This window comes from Amblyomma americanum, chromosome 7, assembly GCF_052857255.1.
Source record: "Amblyomma americanum isolate KBUSLIRL-KWMA chromosome 7, ASM5285725v1, whole genome shotgun sequence".
Lineage (NCBI taxonomy): Eukaryota > Metazoa > Arthropoda > Arachnida > Ixodida > Ixodidae > Amblyomma > Amblyomma americanum.
Genome location: NC_135503.1, coordinates 86,609,861 through 86,627,000, shown reverse-complemented (window position 1 = coordinate 86,627,000; position 17,140 = coordinate 86,609,861). Strand labels below are relative to the sequence as shown.

Genomic DNA, 17,140 nt, shown 5'->3' with positions numbered 1-17,140 from the left:
CTGGCGTAGAAAAGCTTTTGCTTTAATAAATTGGAAATTGAAAATTGGTTTTTGATGAAAGGAAATGGCGCAGTAATTGTCTGACATATCTCGGTGGACACCCGAACCGTGCCGTAAGAGAAGCAAGGTGGAGTGAAAGAAGAGATGCCGTACTGGAGAGCTCCAGAATAATTTCGGCCACCCGGGGATCTTTTGCGGGTGGTTTTGGTTACAACTTCATTGCCACAAAATGGAGATTAGTTGGGGCTAGGGCAAGGCTAGGGCGTTGTTTTTTCTTGAACTGGCTAAGAGCTTGTCCTTTTCCTCCGCCGAGGGAGCTGGCAAGTGTCGTCGGAGGGGTTTGCTAGTGCATTCCCATAACATAAGGTTTTGGGTGGCGTGCGTCCCGTCACCGCAGTGCGGGCATGCAGGGTCATATTCACCGTTTCTGATAAAACATAATCGGTTGGGGCTAAGAGTTGCCTTTGTTTGTAGGCGTCTGAGTGTCGTGGCTTGCGCCCTGTCCAGGTCGGGGCGAGGGGCGAGATGACACTGCCGATACGCTCTGCAAACGGGTCCTGTACACGCCACTCATGAGACAAGAATTACTTTCGCATTAATACTGAGATTAATAATGAAATACAGCACACGGGCACCTTTGCGTTTGGCCTCCATTGAAACGCAGCAGCGAAAGAACAGAGGAAGAGGTGCCGTAGCGGAGGAGTCCGAAATAATTTAGACCACCTGTGGATCTTTTACTGTGCACTGTCCTAGGCCAAAACACGGTCGCCTTTGCGTTTTGCCTCCATCGAAACGCGGCCGCCGCGGTCGGAATCAAACCTGGGTGCTCCGACTCGGGTTTCGGGGTTCGAACCCGACCGCGGCGGCCGCATTTCGATGGAGGCGAAACGCAAAGGCGTCCGTGTGCGGTGCGCTGTCAGTGCCCGTTAAAAATCCACAGGTGGTCTAAATTATTCCGGAGCCCTCCACTACGGCACCTCTTTCTTCGTTTCTTCTCTCAGTCCCTCCTTTATTCCTTCCCTTACGGCGCGGTTCAGGTGTCGGCCAAGATTTGAGACAGATACTGCGCCGTTTCCTTTCCCTCAAAACCGATTTTCATTTACTGTGAACTTGAAATATAAGGTGTGCGCAACTGAATGAGCTTTCAGACAAAAAAGTGCTCTCCATTTCATTTGTGTGTTGTAAAGTTATGGTTGTTTTTTCGTGTTGCAGTACTTTTCGGACACCCCGTAATGCGCTGTACTGGCAGTGCGACCTGCGGCGGTCACTACGTATGAGTGATGAGAACTGGTTCAACCGTGTTAACATAACTGCCCCGGAAACCGGCCCCTCTACTCCGGCAGCAGCCACGCGCAGGGCGCTGTTATGAACGGGATCCACACCAGCGATTAAAGCGAAGCTTCATCGACCGTGATTACCACGTGGAAGCGGCAATTTTGACAGATCGTTGACCCCACGAGGACCCCACGAAAAAATATGTGTTGGGAACACGGTGTACGAATAACATACTGAGGTGTTGTGGCCGCGCGCGAGACCGCCGCCCGCTCGCGGCCACAATATGTTCGGGGAATGGGGGAAGGGTTGCCATGGAAACCGACCGCTAACTTAGAGGGCGCTGCGAAAGGTGGGCCCACGCTGGGAGGCTCGGTCCGGCGTGGCGCGGCACTGCGCACGTGTTATTGCCACATTGCGGAGTGTGCGGCTGCACTGCTGTGCTGTTTTTAACAAGTTCTTTTATTTTGCACCAAGACCTTGTGTTTGGCTTTCGTCAGCAGAGTAGCTCACAGCAGGTGAGTGCTGCTCAATGGGGAGAAAGTGCTTCGTGCCGAATTGCAGTTCGGGCTACCGGACTTGTGCGGAGCGTGTGCCATTATTCAAAGCTCCGTCCGACAATGTTCGTTTGAAGTGGCGCCGTGCGATTCCCAGGGCAGACCGGACGTTTATGCCCACTGACCTTGTCTGCGCCAAGCATTTTGTAAAGGACGCGATATACCGGGCATATTACGCGGAGCTCGCGCGGAAAAGACGTGGACTTGACGCGGAAAAGAGGCCCGTGCTTTCCAGAGATGCAGTTCCTACCTTATCTCCGAACTGTCCCAAGTATCTCACGTGGCCAGAGAGACAAAGAAAGCCACTTCGGAAGAGGAAACCTCCTGCGCAAGCATCCAAGCGACGTCGGCTGAAAGTCGACGACAACGGTGCGATGCAGCCTCTCCAAGCTTCCATGCCTGCTGTGATGCCGGCAGATCCGGAAACAGCCTTGGAGCCAGCGGTTAAGCGACAGCATCTTGACTCTGACTCTGCCACTCTGATGCCATGCCTGGCACTTGATGGTGCTTCAACAAATACATCGCCTCGCCATTTAGCCTCGAGTGGAAAGGAGCTTATTGAAAATTATGCCCGTTCTATGATAATTTGCACCGCAATAAAAATGCCGTTTTCTCAAGCTTTCGTGGTGCGTTATGGGTCATGATCCGACGCGCCCTTTCATCCCGTCTGATACATTTCCGGCTTGAGAAAGTTTTTACCTAAAACTTGAGTCGTAAATAGCCGCGCTATACTAGTGCGCTGCATCTTGAAAGTTAGCCCACTCAGCTAAAGAGTGTTTGAAGGGTCTTCATATAGAGTGAAGAAGCAACGATAAGCGTAAAGCAAAAACTTTCCGGTGCAACAATTTTCTGCCCTTGTCAGCGGAAAAGGGCACGAGGACCCCCACTTGTATTTATTATGCTTAGATCTATGATTAGATCGAATTAAACATGAATTGAGCGAGGAAGCGAAACGTGAATGAGCTTAGAGTGCTGTTTGACCGAGTCTATATCATTAATTGCTTTACACAAGATAATTTCATGCAAACAAAATTTTCAGACTGCCACATACTGATTTTAATTTCATGCAACGAATTTACTTAGGGTTTTGAATTCAATTCACGCCACCAAAGCGAAAATCGACCTTGGGCAGCGGAATCTCAAGGCACCAGACCCGCTCAATTGGGCCCGCTGACATCGACGTCATCTGTCGGCTTGCAGCTGAACTGCAAGGCGCGCTCCGTCGCGGGCGAACATAATAGGGACGCTCCAGCGGGCGCTGTCAACACCTGTTGGGAACCCGCCTGCAGAATCTTTCCCACGCTCTAAGGGGGAAGATGACCTTCCCTTTGTTTCCTCGCAAGACGCGACCGACGGTGGTCAGACGACAGGGCAAGAGGGCAATGGCGCGTTCCCGGAACTAACCGTGACTGACAGCTTCTGACGAAGTAGCGGCGGACCTCCGAATCCTCCTCGCCCATTCCCGCGGGGCTCCGCGTGTTATTGCAGTATTTCTTCCGATCTGTGTCTCGTGTTCAATGGTCTACCTCCTGGTGAAAGGGGCGGAGTCTTAGTGTATTTAACAAGCGTCCTGAGTAGGAACGAAGGCTCTGGGCCCTGACGACAGGGCTCATCCAGTCGCTCGACGCTATCAACTCTTAATTCATGACTGTTTGTTCTTTCTCTCTTAAAATATGTAAATAAATTTCTTCTCAAGTGCCAGTAAACCTGTTTGTGTTTTCGTTGTCCCAAAAGTCAGCTTCCATCCTTCCTGATCCCTTCTCCGGCCAAACAACGCTACCCTGCAATCTCAAAAACTGGCCATGCTACCCGACCCGTAACAACTGGTGGCAGCGGTGGGATGCTGCTACACGACTCCTAACAACTGGTGGCTTCGAATCCCACCGCTGCAATTGCCCGCCCCGAGCAATTGAGCAAGAGAGAGAGACAACTTTATCGCCGCAAGTGTCGGGAATTAGGGCAGGTGGGTCCTGTGTGGCCCCCAGGTGCGGGCGACGTCCTGGACCCATGAAATCAGTGCAATTTGAGTGGCCTTGTCTGGCTGGGTGAGGAGTTAGTCCCAGCTTTGCGCAGTGGGAGCTGGCAGGAGGGCTTGTGGGGGCGGGTTATTTTCGCATCCCCAGAGAGATGTGCACCTGAGTGGAGGGTTCTCCGTGGTTGCAATATGGGCATGTGGGGTCTTATTCCCCGTTGGTTATTAGTGATAGCCTGGAGTGGTTGAGAATTTAGTGCGTCTACAATCTGCGGAGCAGGGTGGCGTGCGCTCTGTCGAGGTCCGGCTGGGGAAGTGGAAACGGCGTCTCGGCGGTTTATAAAAATTGGTGATGTCGGCGAAAGTCTCGGGCGCTTCAGCGAGGGCGTCTGGATTCGTTGGGCCGGTCGCCCGGATTGTTAATCCTCGCGCTAGTCGGTCGGCCCCTTCGTTTCCAGTAAGGCTGCCTCCCATGCCTCTCGGGAAGGGGAAGGTTTTGAGGGAAGGGAAGGATTCTTCTGGAAGGCCCAATCATCTGGAAGTTATCAGACATTTCCCCACAGTGAGGGCAGCGCCCATCAAATTTGGGGTAAAAATGATTTGCTATTACAGGACACAACAAAGTGTTGGTCTGCAGGTGCCTGAGAGTTCGCTCATCAGCTTTACTCAGATAGAGCTCCAAATTCAGTGACAGCCCATGAGGTGGCCATTGCACTTGCCTCCTCCGGCCCGAATTCGAAGGCGATCATCACAAATTCGCGTCGAGCCTGCGAACACTACCTGGGGAATGAGGTTTCACCTTTAGCCTACCATATGTTAAAGCTGGCAGTAAGGGGATCGGGCCCTTCACCCAAACGCATAGTTTGGACTCCGAGCCATCAGGGCCTTTGAGGTAACGAGGCTGCGGACGCGGCTGCCCGAGCGCATACCCAAAGGGCACTTCATCCAGGCTCCTCCGGCGAAGAGATTAGGCAGCCGTTTCTGTGGTTCAGGGAAGTTTTGGAATTATATTACGAATGGCATCGGATGTTACAGGTCCCTGCTAAGGGCCTGAGTAAAGCCGAATGAGCGAACTCTCCAGGCAGCTGCGGCTATGTGAGTTAGACGCGAAAAAATTCCAGGTTGGTGTCCACCAAGATGTGAGGAAAGTACAGCGCCATTTCTTTTCCTCAAAAACCAAATACCATTTTGGGGAGAAATGTAGTAGTAATAGTAAGTGGTTTTATTAAAATAATGAAAAGGAGAGAAAAGATTTTTGCTAGCCCCGTCATCTGCCATCGATACTGAAGCGCCTGAGCTGGGGCAGCGGAAATAGAGAATAGCAGGCAGAATGGAGAAATGAAATGACAGAGGTGAGGGGACAGAAATTGAGGATATGGGGAGGGATAATATACACAAACTATTTACACACTGTGAAATGTGCACAGGTTGTGCGCGTTATTAGTTCATGATGGAGCAATAAAAACACACGCGCACAGCATTATGTTGATTACAACTGGAGTGGGGCGTCCAGTTGTTAATCGTCCAAGGTAGCACTCGCGGAGCGTTCGGTCAAAGCGCGTAACTACTTGGCGGAGAACAGACGGGAAGTCAAGTCCGTCTGTTCGAGGAATGCACAGAGGCTCACCAAGGTTCGCTCACGGGTTCGCGCACTGCCCTGCGGCCACAATAGCGTCTTGAAGGAGTCTGGTAGTATGTCCAGCTCCCTATAGGCCGCAAGCATATCGCGACGAGCATCTGTGAAAGCGCCACAGCGAAGGGGCAGGTGCTCTAGTGTTTCCACTGCACCGCATCCGTCACACACATCACTCGTCGCGATTCCGTAACGCTCCCGTCGTTCCCCGGGCCATATGGAGCCAATGCGCGCGCTGAGCATCATTGCACGTAAGTGCTCGACAGCCGGTGATGCTGTCAATGCGCTCACCTCCTGCAATGCGTGGGTCGAGGTGCTGCTTTCGGAGGTGGTCCTGTATGACCGCACGCACGTCCTCCAGCGCAAGGGCCAGATCGCTGGGAGATAGTTGATGTGTGGCGGTCGCGAGGTCGTCAGCTTCTTCGTTGCTGGCGATGACGCAGTGACCGGGCACCCACTGTGCACGCACGGCGCATCCTCTTTGCGCGAGGCGCTCGATGCCCGAACGAATGTAGCACACTAGTGGGATACCGCTGCTGTTGGATTGCAGGCGGCTGAGGACGGCGCGGGAATCGCACAACAAAGCACTCCTGGGCGGCGGAGGGCCGAGGGTGAGCAGTAGGTCCAACCCGAGCCGGATACACATTAACTCCGCCGTGGTGGAGAAGACCAGGAAGGTTCCGTGTTGCTGGCTGTCCAGTCATAGGGCGAGGATGGTAGCCGCCGCCGCAAGAGAACAGCTGTCGCAGGCCACTTAGCCGCCGGTGTACACGGGGAGATGGTCCTGGAGCTCCTAGTGTATGACGGTTCTGTCCAGCTGCTGCACAGCACAGAGGAGTGTGCTCCGCTTTCCGGCGATGCCGACGATCTCTCGCTGTACCTCCAAGGCAGTAGGCCAGGGCGCGCAGGAGCCATATAGGGGTGGACCTTGAGTCAATTGCTCATACTCGAGCAGCGCCGCGCCCATTCGTGAGCGCTGGTGCGAGCGCATACGCTGCAGCAGCGAGCCGCCGTCCGGTGCGCGGTGAAGCCGGTCGATATGATTCAGTGCCCTGCGCGCTGCTTGGAGCTCAAGTGGCCACGCTCCTGCCTCGGCCAACGTGGCGGCGCACTGCGAGTTTTGGGCAGTCCGAGGCACACGCGCAGGGAGTTGCGGTGCTGGAGCCCGAGGTTGTTCCAGCACGGCTTGCGCACCGTGAAGAGCGGCAACGCATAGAGCGCTGCCCCCAAAGCTGCGGCTTGCTGTGAGGTGTCCTTGCCTCGAGCGGTGAGCTTGTGCACGGCGGCCGTGATCCTCTTCATATGCAGACAGGCCCCGGTCGCCGCGGGGCGGAAGGGAAGGCGCCAGTCGATGTCCAGGCCAAGGTACCGCACCGATTTACGCCGAAGAATCGGAGTCCCGTCCAGTGACTATGGCGTAAGGTGCGCGCGCGAGCGCAAAACTCAGGTCATGGCCACCAATTTGTCCGCGCACAGCGACAGACCAAGGCCGCGCAAGCTAGCGTCGATTGCGGTCAGAGCTTCCTGAAGACACCCCCGCACGCGGAGCGCCTCGCCCGATGGCCCCGGCACCACAGAGCTATGTTGTTTGCATATATCGACATTTACACATGGTGTCGGCCGCTAGTGGGGAGGGAGGCCGGCACCACCGACATGGCCACATTAAACAGAAATGGCGATAAGACAGAGCCCTGCGGCACACCCAAGTCCACCGGACGAGGCCCGGGGAGCTTGCCCCCTTCTCGAATACGCGCATGGTGCGCCCACTCAGGAAGTCGTGAACGTATCACAAAAGCTGCACGCCCACACCGGTCGCCTCAAGCACCGCGAGAATTGTGCGTGGTGAACGTTGTCAAAAGCGCCCGAGACGTCCAGTAGCAGCAGCAGCGCAGCCTGGCCTGCCGCCGTGGCGTGCTCCAGCGCTGTAACAACGTCCGATATAGAATCAGCTGTGCACCGCATCCAACGGAAACCCGTCTGCCACTCGTCTTTTGGGAAGTGAAAAATCGATTGCGATGCGCGGCGAAGTTTTCTGCGGCTATCCATTATAAACGTGCTTCACCGAGAAAACGTTAAAATGTTTTGACATGTATAGCCCACTGCGCATTCTCTTGGTGGTGGTGGACCAGTTCTGCCGAAAGCAATTAAACCCGACCACGGCGACGGCGTTTCGATGGAGGCGAAACCCGCTCGGTGGTGGTGAAAAACATTTATAAGCAATAAATTTTTTACAGAAAGGTGATTGGGGTAGGACCCTATTGGCCCTTTCCCCTCACAGTACTAGGTGGAGCCCCTATTCCGGGGCCCCATTGGCAAGCAACGCCGCCCGCGTCCGTTGAACCAAGGCCTTTTGGCTCTTCAGGTCTTGACAGCCGAGCAGGGCCGCCTCCCAGTCCTCTCTGGTGGGGTTGGGGTTGGGGGGGATAGATGGGTTAGATTGACACGCCCAAACCATGTGGAAGGTGTCAGACACCTCCCCACAGAACTGGCACGTGCCATCAAAGGATGTATTGAAGAACCCGCTCGGCGCCCGTGTGCTGTGCGATGTTAGTGCATGTTAAAAAATAGTATTTTTTTGGGGGGGGAGGAGTAAATGGCGCATTATCTTTCTCCCCTATGGGCGGACACCTCAACCGCGCCGTAAGGGAAGGAATAAAGGAGGGACTGATAAAAGAAAGGAAGAAAGAGGTGCCGTAGTGGAAGCTTACGGCGTGGTTCAGGTGTTCAACGATATATGAGACAGATACTGCGCCATTTCCTTTCCCCCAAAAACCAATTATTATTATTATTATTATTATTATTATTATTATTATTATTATTATTATTATTATTATTATTATTATTATTATTATTATTATTATTATTATTATTAGTGGAAGCTCCGGAATAATTTTGACCACCTGGGGATCTTTAACGTGCGCTGACATCGCACAGCATATGGGCGCCTTTGCGTTTCGCCTACATCGAAACACTGCCTCCGCGGTCGTGTTCGAACCCGGGAACTCCGGATCAGTAGCCGAGGGCGCTGACGACTGAGCCACCGCGGCGGATTCGATAAAAGATCCACAGGTGGTCGAAATTATTCCGGAGCCCTCCACTACGGCACCTCTTCCATCCTTTCTTTATCTCCCTCCTTTATCCCTTCCCTTACGGCGTGGTTCAGGTTTCCGCCAAGATATGTGAGACAGGCGCTGCGCCATTTCCTTCCCAAAAACCAATTTAATTTATTTTAATTTAACGGAGCTGTAAATTAAAATGAAAATAGGTGTTTGAGGAAAGGAAATTGCCCAGTAACTGTCTCACATACTTCGGTGGACACCCGAACCGCGCCTTAAGGGAAGGTATTAAGGCGCGAGAATGCAATGAGAGAGGAAGAAAGGGCATCCATACAAGCGCGGCCATACGGCTACAAAGGAAAGCTGCAAAGCTTTTTCAGAAACTTCGCAGTTAAAAATCGCGTAGGCACACAAGCACCTTTTGCTGTGTGATGTCAATAGCGCCACAGTAGTCGTTGTTGCGACTACAGGAAGAATGAAATGGAAAGTGCAGGGGCCTGCCCACTGGCTCAAGCTCAACCACAATCGCTCCCACGTGCAGTTATAGGCTGTGGATAAATTTCGACAAACTTTAACATGCGCTATCATGCAGTGCATGCGCATTCCGCCGTCATCGAAACGTACCCGCAGAACTTATTCCATATCCCTTCACTATGGCACATTTCACTCTTTTTCTTTTGCTTCTTCTATTCCCTTCTTCATCTCCTAATCCACGGGGCGGTAGATGCGTCCACTAGGTAGTTGTTGATTACTGCACCTTTCCTTTCAACAAAACCAGTTTATGGTCACGTTTCGATGGACGCGAAACGCTAATGTGCTGTGCGATGTCGGTGCACGTTAAATATCTCCAGGTGATCGAAATTATTCCGGAGCCCTTCACTACGGCACCACTTTCTTCCTTCTTCTCACTCCCTCCTTCCCTTACGGCGCGGTCAGGTGTCCGTCGATATGAGGTACAGATACTGCATCATTTCCTTTCCCCCAAAAAAACAATTTTCATCTCAAATGTTTATTTCCCCTAAGGCGGAGTAGTAGTAATAAGAAGTAATTACTCATTGGCGTCCAACCGCTTGTAGACCGACTGATCAGGTGATGCGGTGGTCCCGGGTTCGAACCCAGGACCAGGACCATTTTTTCTTTAACTGCGAAGTTTCTGAGAAAGCTGGGCAGCTTTCTTTTGTAGCCGTATGGCGGCGCTTGGGTGGATGCCAATGAGTAATTACTGCTTTATTACAAAACCAGTTTATTTACAAATAAAAAGCAAAGTAAATGTTCCCGCTTATCGCGCCTGTCTCGACTTCTGGACACTGGGTAGTGTTCTATTGAAATTAAATACCATTGGTATTGAGGAAAGGAAAAGGCGCAGTAACTGCGTCAATTTAGGTGGACACCCTCGAACAACGCCGCTAGGAAATGAATAAATGAACTGAAAGAAGGAACAGAGAAAGAGGTACCTGGAGACTTTAAGCTTGCATTGACATCGCACAGCATGGCCACTCCTCTCGCGCTTGGCCTCCGTTTATACATAACCGCCGCAGCTCTGATTGAACCCGCCTCTTCGGCCTGTAAGGTTTCTGGCGACAGCCGGTGGTCTGATTCAGCTGCGTATTCGGCCAGGACACCTGCAGCCGGGGTCCCTGCACAGCGATAGGCATCTGGGTTCCCACGGCCGGTCCTCCCGAGGTTTATTGGATTCGAGACGGAGGATTCCACTGCCGTTTGAAAACAACATTGTTCCCGGAAGATCTGCCGTGCGGCACGGAGGCAGTTAGCGACCGCCAGAACCGAGCAGGGGGTGACTCACCCCTTCAACTATGCCTGCTCGCCGGCGCCTCGCCCATTCGGACTTCCCGGAAGACGTGTCCGGCTTGAGCGTGAGAACTGTCGTTCGGACGCGAAGACAACGCTCTCTCTGGTGGGGGCGATTGTCCAGCGGCACCCTCTTTCTCCGGCGAGGCATGCGACGGGGGCGTGTCCCTATGTGAAGTGGTGTGTGTGTGTGTGTACGACAACGCAAGTTAGGCCACGCTCAACCTGGCGAAGACCCCCTCGAACCTTGGGAATCCTAGGGACCGGACCCTTTTTAAACCGGACGACGAGTGCCGTGAGAGAGAATCCTCGATCATCCTCAGATCTTCTCAGATCCTCCGACCTTCCCCCATCACCCTCCAATGGGTTCCAAAATCTTGTAAATAATGTAAAATAAACCCCCTGTACAGTTTCCTTCATAACCAAGTCCGACAACGTCATTCGGAGAAGGGACCTGCGGCGCTGAAAGAGTCAGCTCACTCAAGGACCCCTCATCTCTAACAGGCCCAAGCAGCAGAGCACGTTAACCTCCTGGCCACTGTGGCAGGGCTCTTCGCGTCCATCCCGTACGGCTCGTTATAATAATAATTGGTTTTCTGGGGGGGAAGGAAACGGCGCAGTACCTGTCTCATATATCGTTGGACACCTGAACTGCGCCGTAAGGGAAGGGGTAAAGGAAGCGGTGAAAGAAGAAAGGAAGAAAGAGGTGCCGTAGTGGAGGGCTCCAGAATAATTTCGACCACCAGGGGATCTTAAGCGTGCACTGACATCGCACAGCACACTGGCACCTTAGCGTTTTGCCGCCATAAAAACGCAGCCGCCACGGTCAGATTCGAACCCGGGTACTCCGGATCAGTACCCGAGCGCCCTAACCACTGAACCACCGCGGCGGGCAACTAGGCGAAATGCAAAAAGCGCATTTACTGCGCATTGTCGACGCACGTTAAAGAATGAAAACAAGGTTTTAGGGAAAGGAAGTGGCGCAGTATCTGTCTCACATATCGGCGGACAGCTGAACCGCGCCGTAAGGAAAGGGATAAAGGAGGGAGTGAAAGAAGTAAGCCAGACAGAGGTGCCGTACTGGAGGGCTCCGGAATAATTTGAGGCCGTTTAAATGATCACCGAGCTCCATTACGCCCTCTCTCGTAGCCCCATGTTCAACTCAGGGGCATTGAAGCCCACGAAACCATAAAGTAATCATTCAACGTGAGCGCTCTTACCAAGAAACGCAAACACTTTAAAGGGTTGTCTCAAGAAACACCCTGCTTGCGTTCACTCAGCTATTGGACTCTTGCTCGATAGACGGGCCCTTGACGTATATAACGTGGCGCCGCCATTACAAGCATCCGCAAAGCTTTTCAATAGCCCTTCAGAACTTTCATGAAAATTGCATAACAATTCTGCTGTTCGGGGCCTCCACAGCTCGACTTCATTTTCTACATCTTAAGATCTCTGGATCCAGTCACGCCCAGTGCTTCCTTTAAGAGTTATACCTATCCATTGTAACTGCTGCGCGTACACGGCTTCTTTGACCAGGGATTACACATACGCACAGCGACTACAGTCGATGTACCGAGTGCCTGAAGTGGTGTGCTATAACACCTCAGAGTATCTGTTACGGGTCCAATTGGACTTATTTTTGGAAATGCGGCGGAGAGTTTGAAGGATGCTTCACTCCCGCCACCGGTTGCCCGGTGTTGCACTACCTCCGGGATCGGCCTTGTCTTCAGCGCGTCCTGTCTTTCTATCCCATCTTTCAACTCTCCTATTATATGCACGTGGTAGCGATTGTGGCTCGGCTTGAGCCAGTGAGCAGGCCTGTGCACTTTCCTTTTCTTTCTTCCTGGCAACAACAGACAGACATACTATAACACCTCCGCTTTCACAGATTGCGATGGCACCAGGCCAGAGTGCTGACGTTTACTAAACATTTAGATCTTTAGTGCATTAGCATTAAAACAACTCGTAATTTAACATTTCGCCGGTGTTTGCCTGTCAAACCCATTTGTCTGGTCCATCCGCCATGGTAGGTAGGCGGCAACCTGCCTACATGTTTGTGGGCAACCGCATTATACCGCTGTGTCATTGCCGTAGCCGAACATCCCGCGTCGTCGTTGTTGTAGCCCTCATACAAATGGCGCATACGCACGATGGGGATTGACCATGGCCAGGCGGTACCTACCAGTTTTGTAGATTGAACACGATGGAAAGGAGATGAAATCTGAAATTTGAGTAACTCAAGTTTCCGTGACAGGGATGGTTGAGGGTGGTAAGGGGTAATTTCTGAGAGGCAAAGACCAAAACATAAGAAAAACAAATAGCAATAGCGAAAAAGAAAAGACCGAACTTTCAATCTCTCGCGCTGTGCTTTGGAAGTCATATTCGTCAACTTCCATTCGTGCGCAATCGATCCAGCGCACACCGCTATCGCATTGCCGGAGGCGCCAGGAAGGTGGGAGGATGAGATTAAGTTGCCATGGGTACCGTGGCCATAGCAGGCAAAGGGCAGGGTTGATTGAAGAGACGTAGGGAGAGGCCTTTGCCATGCAGCGGGCGTAGTCGGGCTGATGATGATGATGAAGTGGAAACCGAAGTGCGAGCGAATCTAGCTCGCATTTGGGATTAGTTGTAATTTTTGTAGCCTTCGCCCTCAACTTCGCACAACGTAGCCCTATTCTGCAAAGGCCTTACATTCTATTGCCAACTACCCATAACTACGGTTCCACAAGGCACACTTGCGCAGGGAAGCTACGGTGAATTTCACCACCCATTTCTCTCCTCAATTACGCTTACGCTTCGTACCCAAGCGCCCTGGGCAGGTTGCCCGAACAGGCGTTAGGTCTAATGAACTGACACAGACAGCATCGTGGGGACGGCGCAATTTTTATTCTCTTTCAGCAAAGAATTTGCGCGACTTTGGTAAAGGAACTAGGGAAGGACCAAGGCCGGCACAAGACAGCGGGAGATGAGTCCGGGGTAGCAGTGGTAGCCGCCATCTTGTCATCTTGCCTGGTCAGTCTCAGCAGCGCCGGTGCGGCTTGAGCCTAGGCCAGTCGTCCCACCTTGAACGTGAAGGGCCGGGTCGGGGCAGGAGCGTCGGGCTCGGCGTTGAACTGGGCCTTGTCGGCCACGTCGGTCTTCTCTTCAAAGCATTCCTCGGTCTGCGAGGCGACCTCTGCGTCGGCGGGCGGTGGTGGTGGTGGTGGCGGCGGCGGCGGCGTTGTCTTAGCGTCGTCTGGCTTGAGCTCGGTGGTGGCCGGAGCTCCCTCGCCCTCGGCGCGGGGAGCCTCCTGGCTGGCCGCAGGCTTGGGTGGCTCGGCTCCTGCTGACACCACCTCGTCCCCACTGGGCGACCGCGTCGCTTCTCCCGACGGCTTGGCGGCCTCTCGGGACGACGGTCGCATGTTGTCGGCGACGGCCCCTTCGTCGCCTAGCTCGGGCTGGCTGGTGGCCTTGATGGCCTCGCTGGGGGCGGCGGTGGCGGCGGTGGCCAGGGCAGCAGTGTCCGTGGAGACGTCCATCGCTTCCGGGGGATGCCGACCGTCTGGCTGGCCGCCGCTCCTCCAGCACGGGACCGAACGTCGCGTGCGAGCCCGGCCGACGTGTCCCGCTTCCCATTGGTCGATGCTGGAGCATGCGAGCACGCGACCCTTCGACTTTCTCGTCGCCGATGCTCCGCCGCCACGAGCGCCTAATGTAGCTGAAACTCGCCCAATTATTGGCTGATTTTTGGCTCATTGATGTCAGTGCAGGTTTAAAGATCGAAAATTGAAAATTGGTTTTGGGGGAAAGGAAATGGCGCATTATCTGTCTCGCATATCGGCGACACCTGAACCACCCCGTGAAGGAATGGATAAAGGAGGAAGGGAAAGAAGAAAGGAAAAAAGAGGTGCCGTAGTGGAGGGCTCCGGAATAATTTCGACTGCCTGAGGATTTCTAACGCGCACTGACATCGCATAGCTCACGGGCGCCTATGGGTTTCGCTTCCATCCAAAACGCTGCCGCCGTGATTCGACGGAGGCGCTTCGATGAAGGAAAAGGCCCCCAGGTGGTCGGAATTAATCCGGAGCCCACCACTACGGCACCTATTCCTTCCTTTCTTCTTCCACACCTCCTTCATCTCTTCCCTTACAGCGAGGTTCGGCTGTCCACCGATATATGTGAGACAGTTACTGCGCCGTTTCATTTCCTCAAAACCCGTTTTAATTCTTTTATTCATCTTTAACGTGCACTGACATCGCATAGCAGACGGGCGCCTTTGCGTTTCGCCTCCATCAAAATTATTCCAGAGTCCTCCGGTACTACGGCACTCGTTTCTCTCTTTCTTCTTTCGCTCCCACCTTTGTTGTGTTGCTTCCTCACTTCCTTCTTTTCCCTCGTTTTTACAAGTTAAAAGCACAGATTCCAGGGTGCAAAATGAACTGACCCAACTGGCAGCTGCAGCGTCACTTAAGTGTTAGTCTAGTAGTAAATAACCCCCTACTCCTCTCCCGGAGGTGTGCGTACCGTGCCAGAGAGGGCAGGTAGGGGGCCGGTTGATGCGATAAACTTATTCTGAACACCGAGCACACCGCCACTGCCAACATTTTTAGAATAATAATAATTAATAATTGGTTTTTAGGGAAAGGAAATGGCGCAGTATCTGTCTCATATATCGTTGGACACCTGAACCGCGCCGTAAGAGAAGGGATAAGAGAGGGAGTGAAAGAAGAAAGGAAGAATTAGATGCCGTAGTGGAGGGCTCCGGAATAATTTCGACCACCTGGGGATCTTTAACGTGCACTGACATCGCACAGCACACGGGCGCCTTAGCGTTTCTCCTCCATAAAAACGCAGCCGCCGCGGTCGGGTTCGAACCCGGGAACTCCGGATCAGTAGCCGAGCGCCCTAACCACTGAGCCACCGCGGCGGGTACATTTTTAGAATCTAGAAACATTAGTCGCTGCAGAATCAGCAAGGAGATTGGGGAGCGCTGGCGGTCAGTTGAATGTCTCCAGAACTAGATAAAACAGAGCTACGGAAGACGAGACAAGAGAAGGACAAACGCCAGTCCCCCTCTTGTCTCGTCTTCCGTACCGCTATTTTATCTAGTTTTTCAAAAATGTACCAACCAGCCCGTACTTTCCCTCTTATGGAATGTCTCCAGGTGTAGAGACGCTACCACTTTGGCGGTTATTGGCTTTCTCCCACTTCGCAGCGTGCACAACACGCACACGTTGCGAGTGTGGACGACACACCTTTGTGACGCGCATGCTACCTATAGTATTCATGGTACACGCATGGCAGGGAAACGCTTGGCTGCCGCGTTGCATTTGAAAGGGGAGGCGTCGATGCACGGTGAGATCAGCAAAAGCTTCTGATAGTACATCCACTCCCAAAAAACATTCACCCAGTCCACCACCAAGCTCGACGCGCAGCAAGAGCCCAGGCACTACACAAACGTTATAACCAACACACGGAGGCTGTCTACGTAGATGCCGTAGTTTCAAGCTTGACGTACGCTCATTCAATACACCACTCAGCCGGCCTTTGCCATTTCCGCAATCGGTCACATTCTTTCACCTCTAACAGCTGTATCGGTCCTAACGCACACCTCGCTAGAAGCTGAAGAAGCTTCAATTGCCCTTGCGATCTCCTCCACCACTGCCACACTCGTATTTAGTGACTCAAAAACCGCGATCAGAAACTTTGCAACAGGGCGGACGCATGCTGTCGCCCATAAAAATCTCAACTCCTCTCAGCCCCCACTAGGCCCATTCAACTCATATGGGTCCCCGCGCATGCGGGCCATCCAGGCAACGAAGCCGCCCATGACACCGCTCGAGCGTACGTCAACCGAGCAGGGCAAGCCGCCGAGCCAGGGAGCGCTCGCGACCGAATGATCACATACCACGAAATTTCACTCCACTACAGAGAGCAACGACTCCACTATCCTCCGCCTCACAAATCACTCACTAAATTAGAGCAGGTGACGTGGCGCCAGCTACAATCTCGCACTTTTCTCTCCCCCGCCCTTTTAGCACTAATGCACCCAGGGCTGTTCTCTCCAGAGTGTACCCTATGCGGTGCCCCAAGAACTGATTTCCATCACATACTATACATATGCTTTGAGTTCCAGCCACCATCAGAGTGGAAACTCACTGTCCTCGAGCGACGGGAGGTCGCGGTGTCCAGCTCCGACCCAGCTGTCCAAAAGCAGCTGGTGGGGTTGGCTTTGGAAGTCGCCGGACGTCACCGACTGCCGGCCACTTCGCGCGACCAAGAGCCAACCCAAGAATAGTTTAAGATATGGCTCAATATTTATTAAAGCTTACCACCACCACCATCAGCTGATGCGATGTGACGACACTGGCGCTCGCTGGTGTTTTGTCTTCACGCCACAGCTTTCAGAAGGCGCCACACTGCGAAGTCAGAACTACCGCAAGTTCGGCACGACATTCGTAACAAACAGCGCAAAGTGTGCTAAGCGAGCACGCAATGTCGGCAGCCGACGCGACAGCATGCTGCAAAGCGGGAGAAGCTATCTTGAAAAATTCAGCTGAACAAAAAGACGAGCACAAAACGCGTCCCTTTGTTGCATTGAATTTTCCAAAATGCAGCCTATGCAACTCGCCCAGCTCAGCATAATCGGGAGAAGCTATCCTGGAACAATTCCGCCACATTGCTGCAATCTTAAGCAATAGGGCTGTCACGATTAGCAGGCTGATGGGCACCTGTTAAAGAGGCGCTGGGACGCTGGCCGACTGCTGCATTCTTAGGCTGTACCCGACTATAGTGGTCTTTAACAGGCACTCATCTGCCAGTACACGGCTGTTTGATGCATTTAGCTTCCATCGAAACA

General features: G+C 53.0%; 1 protein-coding gene across 1 annotated transcript; it reads right to left on the bottom strand.

Annotated features, from left to right (window-relative positions):
• Positions 1-13,165: 13,165 nt before the first annotated feature.
• Positions 13,166-13,886, bottom strand: LOC144097311 (uncharacterized). Its single transcript, XM_077630053.1, has one exon. It carries the CDS (start codon positions 13,818-13,820, stop codon positions 13,344-13,346), a length of 477 nt encoding a protein of 158 aa, XP_077486179.1. The 5' UTR covers positions 13,821-13,886; the 3' UTR covers positions 13,166-13,343.
• Between the last annotated feature and the right edge of the window lie 3,254 nt (positions 13,887-17,140).

Excerpts from the sequence above, each read along its gene's own strand:
- LOC144097311 (XM_077630053.1), bottom strand. The coding sequence starts at position 13,820 with ATGGACGTCTCCACGGACACTGCTGCCCTGGCCACCGCCGCCACCGCC.